Here is a 9010-nt window from a genome sequence, read left to right as displayed (position 1 = left end):
CTTAACGCGTGGCATTTTCAAGTGTAGGTATGTACCTACCAAGAAAGACACGTTACAAACCATACAAGTGCAATCACATAGATTACATACTGATTATATATCATGAAGTTACGTATGTTTACTCATAAAACGTACTATTTCTAAATTAAACGTTTTTGGAATTTGCTTACAGGTTAAAAATGTCGTTTTTTTTATAGAAATGTCGATCATTTGTCGTACCTGCACTTTATTACTTAAGAAGAAAAATATTTTTTTCAATGATCTTTGCCTTCCTTAAAAATAGGCCCCCCTCCAGAAGTAACTGGTGCATGATTTTATACTTTTGACAAGTAGGAAAATAAAGCCCAATAGGTTAGAAGGCGGATCGCCCAAGATTTTCTTGAAATAAGGTACCTATTTTATGGTTGCATATAAAACAAAAACAGATTTTATTAAATTTTGCCTCAAATACGCATTATTTTGAAAAAAACTACATGACAACTTTTATTTCTTACATAATTTGCCGTCGGGTAGCATTTTTAAAAATAGTTTATCCAAAAAACACCGAATGTTCCCCGTTTCGATCCACTGTGCGACGTATCGCGCCGTGCAATAGCATTAAGACGGAAAGAGACTAAACTTCGGGCCTCTTTCCCATGTGACAGCTTGGCAAAAAAGAGTAGAAATTGAACTATTTTTTTTATCATGGCTACACTTACTGTTTTCATACAAAAGAGACGTCAAAGTGATTCAATAGTTGCCATATGCAAGACGTTTTACATAGACAGTGGTGCCCCTATTATTTTCTACTCTTTTTTGCCAGACTGTATATAGACGGTCAAGCAAATCGTGAGAACAAAATTCAAATTTTCTATGGGACGACAATGTATGAGCACATTATTCAAATTTGCCGCCATTTTTTACTCTCATGCTTTGCTTAACCATCTATAGTTACATTATCTAGGTTGGACTTGTGATTACTGGTGTATTTATTGGGTAAAAAAAAACTGATACTGGCAACATTCTCAAGTTGTCATCCAACAAACCAAGCTAACGGCCGAATGTGATCTGCTCGTGTACTGTTCTGTGCTCTTTTCGCTCGTTTTTTTGCGTCGTTGTCATTGCTGTGAAAGTGTTATGGTGGTAAAATTAACTTGGTGATTGCAATCGCAAGTATACCTACTAAAATAATGGAAGAAGACACAGAAAACAAATTGGTATCCTGGGATTTGCCGTCAGTAGTCGTCGAGAACTTTAAAAGTAAGTTGTGTATTTTCTAGAATATCGCTGGCAGATCAAAAGGTATGGCAGATAAAATAGTTTCTCTTTAAAGCGTAAAGTAAGCATTTTTGTTTTACCAAGATACATATTAAATGTTAGGTTAAACAAAATTACCTAAGTACATCATTTACATTTTTACTCATTTGCTAGATATATTTGTATGTTACTAAACTATTAAGAACTTAAGTATTATCTTATCAAAACGAGACAATGGGCATTTTGACACGTGGATGTAAATAAAACAAGTTATATTAATACTCGAAGTCCCATTTTGTTCAAATAATGTGTGAAAATCGTGAAATTTTAAATCAAAATAACGAAAGCTTCTTAATCATTTATTTTGCAACTGCCATACATCTCCGGGGTCGATCAAGATGTTCATTTGTCTTCTGAAGTTTTTAAATTTCAAATATATTTTGTCACCATGTCGCAGTGGAAGACTTTGATCCATGCAGCCTGTCTCCAACCGCAAGACTTAATGATATTGTGGTTTTGTGCTATTTTTAGTTATTACAGATATTTATTCGTTTTTGATCCACATATTTCGTTCATTTCCCATTTCAATATACATAGGAGAGTTCCGCGATAGCTATCAAATATGCTTCAATATAAGATATTCATCATTGATATCCAATTATTTAAGTTATTTTTTTTTACAGAAAATGATATAAGCAAGGAACAGTTCAAATATTTGGTTTTAAATGATACTTGAAAGAGCTTTGCAAACACATTGTGCACCGAATTAAACTAAAAAGTAAACTACAAGATTACTTAGACTCAGTTACTGATACTGAAACTGCATACTTCTTCAATGAAGATTTAATGGTTATTAAAGCGAAAACAAACTGTATAGAAGTGATGCAAGTTGATCAAGATCAGTCAGTTATTCTGATAGACATTACTTTGGATTTGGATTCCTACTTAAGTGTACCAAGTAGGCTTTCACTGCCATAATTTGAATTGAAGAGTATCCGCCAATGTACTCCACAAGTAAATAGTGTTCTAAATTATTATCAAAAATACAAACAATTGAACTCGCAAAAAAGAAGCATCATTGTTGATGTTTTGGTGAAATATCACTACACATTTATTGTTAACAAGTAAGTACTTAGCTAATGGATTATAGGAGACCAGACAGCAGTAGTTTCAGGCTTGGTACAGTCACCTGCAATAATGTCTTACACAACGAAGGCCTCAAAAATATCTTACACACTCTTACAATGTCTCATAAGGTATTAGTGGCAGATATTTTTGCAGCCTTTATTGCGTAAGATATTATTACAGGTTATACAGGTGACTGTACTTGCATGTCAATCCAGATGGATTGACGACTAGTGCGAGTTAGATATTCTTTCACAAGGGAGCAAAATTATGCATTTACGTCAAGGGTAGTTGTGATGGTTTTCTGTCTGGTTTCTATAATAAAATTAGTATTAATACTTAAATATGAATGAAGATTATTCAAAATATTTTTTTCCTCAGCAACATCAAACCAGAAGAATTCAATTTGCTAGCTGCAAAAATAGTTTCACTTTTCCCAACTGAAAGTATATATACCTACTATATGAAAGCTGTGCCAACATGCAAATCTGCTTCAAGAAAATATGTGCCCGCCAAAGGCAAATTAGTGGACAAGGTTCGAAATCTCCTGTACATATCAGGAGAAAAGTGCAGGGGCTTAAACCCACTTGCTCTAATAGGGATTCGGATACAGATGTAGAGTCTGTGGAAAATAATCAAGGTAAAATCCATACTTATATTCGTACCTACTAATAATATAAATGCAATAGTAACTCTGTCTGTCTGTTGTCTTTTTTCCTTTTGATTTCACAAAGTATAGCGAAGTTTCGATAATTTTTTTTTGTTTTATTTCAGGGACTGCTTCAAATGACGACGCTATTTGGCTGAAATATAATGAGCTATGGGACCAAGTTTGTGAAAGGTGGAATAACACCTTTGAATTAAGACACAAACAATTGAAACTGTACATGATTTTCTTGAAACCTGGGCCATTTGAAAAGACAGCAAAGTAGATACTCTGGTAAGACATTCCTCAAAATAACTAGCCACCTCAATTCTATTTATATATGTATACAATTTATATTAATGCTTTTTATGACATCTCAGAATATTATAATAATAATGCAATTTAATGTTCAATACGATCACATACTATTATTATTATTTTTTGTAATTATTGTTCAACATCTATTTCTTTTTTAAATTAATTATTGAATTTATTTGAGAGTATTTTCTATTTTTAAAATGTAATATTGTATTGTACTGCCTGTGTGGTGACGGATTAAGAATTTCACCACCCCCTTTCTTCCCGTGGGTGTCGTAGAAGGCGACTGTGGGATATGGGTTAAATTGTGGCGTAGGCGAGAGGCTGGCAACCTGTCACTGCAATGTCACAGTTTCGTTTTCTTTCAACCCCTTATTTGCCAAGAGTGGCACTGAAGCTTTAGTAGTTTCATGTGTTCTGCCTACCCCTATATGGGATACAGGCGTGATTGTATGTATGTATGTATATTGTATTGTACCCTAATTATGATAATTTAACTTTAACTTTGACATGTAAAATTGTTAATTTTATGAATAAATGAATATGAATATATGAATATGAATATTACAGATAAATTCCATACATATATAAATAGAATTGATTTTAGCATAAGATTTTTATTACTGGCCATGTTATACTAAAATGAATTCTGTGACCTATGAACAAAGCTTATTTCATAGGTCACAGAACTTATTACACCAAAAATGATTTTGGTGTAAGGTGGCCAGTTACTACACTAAATACATTAAAAATAAACGCCATATTTCCTTTAGAACACTTCTCTTAATCAGAGCGTCTTATATTTATTTTAGTAGGTATACTTGCCATCGCAATCACCAATTTATTTTTCACAGCAATGACAACGACGCAAAAAAACGAACGAAAAGAAAAAGAGCACACAAGCAGATCACATTCAGCCATTAGCATTCAGTTTGTTGGATGACAACTTGAAAATGTTCAAATTCAAATGGGATTCAAGTTCAACCCAGGACCTTGTACTTCATAGGCAGAGTCACTACCCACGAAGAAAGATACAGAGGCCGTTAAAACGTAATTAATTACAATGCATTCATAATTGATCATTTTATGAAAATATGTGTGAGTCTAATGTCTCATATAATTTTTTTTTAATTTCAGACAAAATAATTCCGGTGCAGATTTACCTGCTATATTTTTTAATACCACCCAAAGGCCGGAAATCTAGGAAAGTCAAATTCTCAACCACTGAATCAATCCAGGGCTTATTAGTTCAGATAGATGTAAGTATTAGATGCATCCAATCCAAATTTAAGGGTTTTATTCTATTTATTTTATTATTAATATACATTTATATTATTAACTATAAAAGTTGTGTAACTGTTCAGTTAATGTTTTACTATTTTACTCTTCGAGTCAAGCGAGTTCAATATATTTCATTTTGGTAAATATGTTCCCAGAACATAATAAAGTAGTATTCCATTTAATATTTCCCACTCATTTTTTATGAAAATCATTACTAGTGAGTGTGCACGGGACAACGTCCCACTTTGTCGATTGCTATAAAGCCGCTTTGTCAGTTTATTCATATAAAGATACAAGTAAACCTCGCCTTACGGCCTAGCCACGACAATGGTCTAAGGCGTCTTGCGGCAGCGGCAAGCGGTAAGTCACAAAAACAAAAACGCAGCGCGCGCGAGGCATGCCACGACCTTGCCGCTGTTCGAAATCGCGCGCGGGTTTTTACGGGCCTACCCGCGGGAGCGGCGCGCGGGGCGGCGCGCGACTCAAACAACTGTAACGCGCCGCGCGGGCGGTGCCACGACATTACAGCGGCGCGACCGGCCTAGGCGGCTAGATGGGGCTAGCGATTCCGCGCGAAACAAAACATTTTGTTTTTATTATGAGCGTCTTGAACCCGAAACCTTTATTTAATGAAAATTGAATTGTACTTTCGCGTATGTAGTATGTAATAATGTTTTCAAACATATTTTTGTATAGTATTTATTCGTATTTACTCTTAATTTTTTTCTAAGTGTTTATTTATATTAAGTATCATTTAACTAGCCATAAAATAAATTCCATGTACTTAGTCATCACACATATTCTCTTGTACAAGATGTAATTGACTAATTAAAGCATTCTATGCACTTTAGAGTCATATTCGACAGTAAAAAACATGTTTTTAAATATGAAAACGTTCTGGCCGCTCCTAGGCCCTGCCGCCGCTTCTAAAAGTACGTGGCATGGCTAGCGCCCGCGCGCGTTTCCCGCGCAGCCCAGCCGCCCCGCTCGCCGCCTTAGACCATTGTCGTGGCTAGGCCGTTAATGGTAACCGACAAAGTGGGACGTTTTACTAAACACACTCTACGTGTGTAAACTGTAAGGCATGCAAAGTTGCCATAGAGCCACCATAATGAAGTCATATTTTACTTACCATGTTTTGGTATTTGTTACTTCTTTATTTAATTACAATAATTAAGGGAAAAATTAAAAACTTTTCACCACACCAACTGGTAAAGGCTTACTTTGCTATTCAAAAACAGATAGCAAAATTGCATTTTATCACAAAATTTCACTTCATATCTTTAATTTTAGCTTCCTGGTGGAAATTACCGAAATATATATGACTATTTTGAATCATAATTATTGAATAAATTGATAGTTTTGATTTAGTTTGATGTTTTATAGTCAGTGTTTTCTTCGTGTTGGTGTGGTGAACATTTTTGTGTTTCACTCGGCGGCAAAGTTTGTTTAACCTTCGTCCCTTGAAACCCTCGCAAGTCTCGCAACGCACAAGATTCCACTTTTCGAACCACTCGCTACGCTCGCGAGTGGTTCAATATTGGAATCTTTCGGTTGCTCAGGTTTCAATATTGGCACGTGCGGTTAAACAACAACTTTGCCCCTTGTAAAACAACTAACTATTGTGTACCTTAAAATTCCATTTTCTATATGACTAAGTCTCTGCTGTACATATTTTAATGAAGAAAAAAGAACTTATATTTTTGTAGTGGAGCCTCTGCTGAGCAGTGGGATATTCCTGGGAACTATGGCATTACTTTTAAATTATGTTTTTAATGCAGGACGCCGGAGATATCGACAGCGTAATCGCAGCCCAGAAAGCTAAGGCTGCAGCCCGGAAGGATACCGTGCAACCCTCCGTGCTCATACAACGACCGCTACAAAACTTCGCCCAGATATACATCGTTATTCATGATATCAAATACCACGTGCATTCAGCTGCAAAGGCGTTCGACTTGTTGTTTAAGATTTACCACGTTTTTCACGCCAAGTATCCCCAAGTGTGTGAGCACCTCCGCGTAATTATTCAAAAAAAGTGTATCAAATCCATACGGCGTATGATACAGTAGGTACCACCGTATATAGTTGACGTTTTAAACTTAGACGTTTTAATTTTATTATAGTATAGGATCCGTACTAAGCTCGATCTTCACCAACGTGTTAACCAGATGAAAATAAGTTTCTGAACATGTCTCCTCAATAAAAATGAATGGTCAAGATTATTTTTTAAAAATCTTTGAATTTTTTTTTTATGTAATCTTGACCATTTTTATTGAGGTTACCATAGTAAGACATGTTCAGAAACTTATTTTACTTAATAAAATATTATTTTCACCTGGTTAACACGTCGGTGAAGATCGAGCTTGGTACGGATCTTAGACTATAAAGTTCTTGAAATGTAAAAATATACTAAGCTACAGAAATTGTATCTATGACATTTGGATGCTGATAAGCAACAATGTGTCAACCCACACGCCAACCATTTTGAGAAAATGGCGTCTAAAGATTTTTTCTCATTTTTTTGTGTTTCTCTTAAAAAAAAATGTTTTTATATATATTGTTTTGTTTTTCAGCTATAATACGTTCAGTAGTAGTGATTATTGTAGCTTAATTTCAAAACAAACTTCAATTTGACGAAATAATGCCCTTTTCTTTTATTGCGAATTGTTCGACGACGTCAAACTTTTTCAAGACTGTGTTATGATACTTAACCCACTTTTGCTAATTGTTTAAAAATATCTATGAGTCTTAAATAAACATGTTAAAGCACATAAATTGTTGTTGTAAAATACTCTACCTGTGCATATTTTTAACTTTATAAGTGTTAAGTAACATATCAGTCATGGTCACTTATGTTATTAGGTATGTAGGAATCAATACATTATTTATTAATCAAACCTTTTAATGATTTTTCTACTCCCGAACTGTTATTCGTCATTTACAGGATTGTGCGTATCGAAAAAACTGAAAACGCATTGTTTGGTTCTGTAATCATGGCAACGCATTGCATTAACGATACTCGTGTGTGCGCGGGAAGGCTTTGGGCAGCTGAGCTGACAGTGCAAACCTTTGCAATACAGGAAACAGTGTGAATTTCGCGAGAATTATTAAAAAAAAAACTATTAAAAACTAAATGCATGGTCGTTGTAAAAGTATTGTATGCAATGGTGTTTAACTGACTCCAAAATACTCGTGGAAAGTACGCCACTGATATTTCTTGACCTCCTTTAAACGCCTGTTGAATAAAATACTATAAATTAACTATTAGAGTAATGATCATTTCTAGACACATATTTAAATTATCTGTGCTTTTTCAACAAAAAATCGTTACAAAAACCAAATAATCATCTTTAAAAAAAATAAACTACTTATCTAAAATATACAACAAAATATTTTTTTACGCTAAGAAATAGACTAAGTCATTTAAATTATGAATAACTCATGACTTGTACAAGAACAAAACATAAAATATCTTTAACAAAATAATAAACTACCATTCAGTAAGTATTCAAAAATCAAACAATATTTTTATGCATACATTAACACGTCTTAATGTAATTAGTAATTATAAAAAAATAGTAGCTTATATTAGATTTTTATATAAAAACATACTTGTAAAAAATTTTTGCAAATTATAATAACGAATATGTATATTCATGACTTAAAATGTTCAATTTCGTACTGAATTTACCATTCATGTGCAAAAATATACTAATGGACTAAGTCATAACTTATTCAAACATAAATTAATATGAACAGTTATATTTTACAATATAGTGTCATGGTACTTACACCAAAAACGAACAATTTATGACCCGAATATAATTTAACAATAATGACTTATGTTTTATAACACGGGTCGTAGCATAACACAACGAATAAAATATCATTTTGCAATAATCATTCAAGTCTCATAGTGGGTAACTATGTCATTTTTTGCGTTTTGCAAGAATGAGTCAAGTGTAAAAAAATCGTTGAGTCAACCCTCTTAACACATTATTGTAATTTAAATATGTCTTCTGCCAATTACTATAATAAGTTAAGGTTCTTGACACATTAATGCAAAACAGGCAACACACGATAAAGGATTTGTGTTAACCTATTTTTTTACTTTTGGGAAAGTGAAAATTTTCAAAATGAAAAGGTCATTTTTGCCAATAGAAGTTTAAAAATCCAGCTATAACATGGCATTAAAATCTCATGTTTTTAGTTTTTGTGGGTTGACACATTATTGCTTATCAGCATCCATTTGGTCTTATGTACCTACTTAAGTATTTGCACCATCTATTTACAATTGACGTGATTTATTCTAAGTTTGACTTGTAGAGAATCTTGGTACTTTGTAGCTCTAATCAATCTTGGTAGCTCATACATTTATGTACCTATATGCTTACCTATAAGTCA

The 9010-nt window shown here is 33.6% G+C and overlaps 1 protein-coding gene across 1 annotated transcript; it reads left to right on the top strand.

Moving 5' to 3' along the window:
• The first annotated feature begins 1007 nt into the window (after window positions 1-1007).
• LOC125241065 lies at window positions 1008-6830 on the top strand. The gene is made up of 7 exons (XM_048149363.1): window positions 1008-1239; window positions 1920-2360; window positions 2743-3001; window positions 3136-3301; window positions 4180-4375; window positions 4463-4584; window positions 6388-6830. The coding sequence occupies exons 5-7, from the start codon at window positions 4279-4281 to the stop codon at window positions 6673-6675; spliced, it is 507 nt and encodes a 168-aa protein (XP_048005320.1). The 5' UTR covers window positions 1008-1239; window positions 1920-2360; window positions 2743-3001; window positions 3136-3301; window positions 4180-4278; the 3' UTR covers window positions 6676-6830.
• The last annotated feature ends 2180 nt before the right edge of the window (window positions 6831-9010 follow it).

This window comes from Leguminivora glycinivorella, chromosome 2, assembly GCF_023078275.1.
Source record: "Leguminivora glycinivorella isolate SPB_JAAS2020 chromosome 2, LegGlyc_1.1, whole genome shotgun sequence".
NCBI lineage: Eukaryota > Metazoa > Arthropoda > Insecta > Lepidoptera > Tortricidae > Leguminivora > Leguminivora glycinivorella.
Note: the sequence above shows the minus strand (reverse complement) of the source record. Positions and strands in the feature narration are given on the sequence as shown.

Bases quoted from the DNA above. Each gene is read 5' to 3' on its own strand.
- LOC125241065 (XM_048149363.1), top strand. From the start codon at position 4,279: ATGTTCAAATTCAAATGGGATTCAAGTTCAACCCAGGACCTTGTACTT. The intron at 4,376-4,462 runs GTAATTAATTAC...TTTTAATTTCAG, and splicing joins GATACAGAGGCCGTTAAAAC to ACAAAATAATTCCGGTGCAG. The intron at 4,585-6,387 runs GTAAGTATTAGA...TTTTTAATGCAG, and splicing joins GCTTATTAGTTCAGATAGAT to GACGCCGGAGATATCGACAG.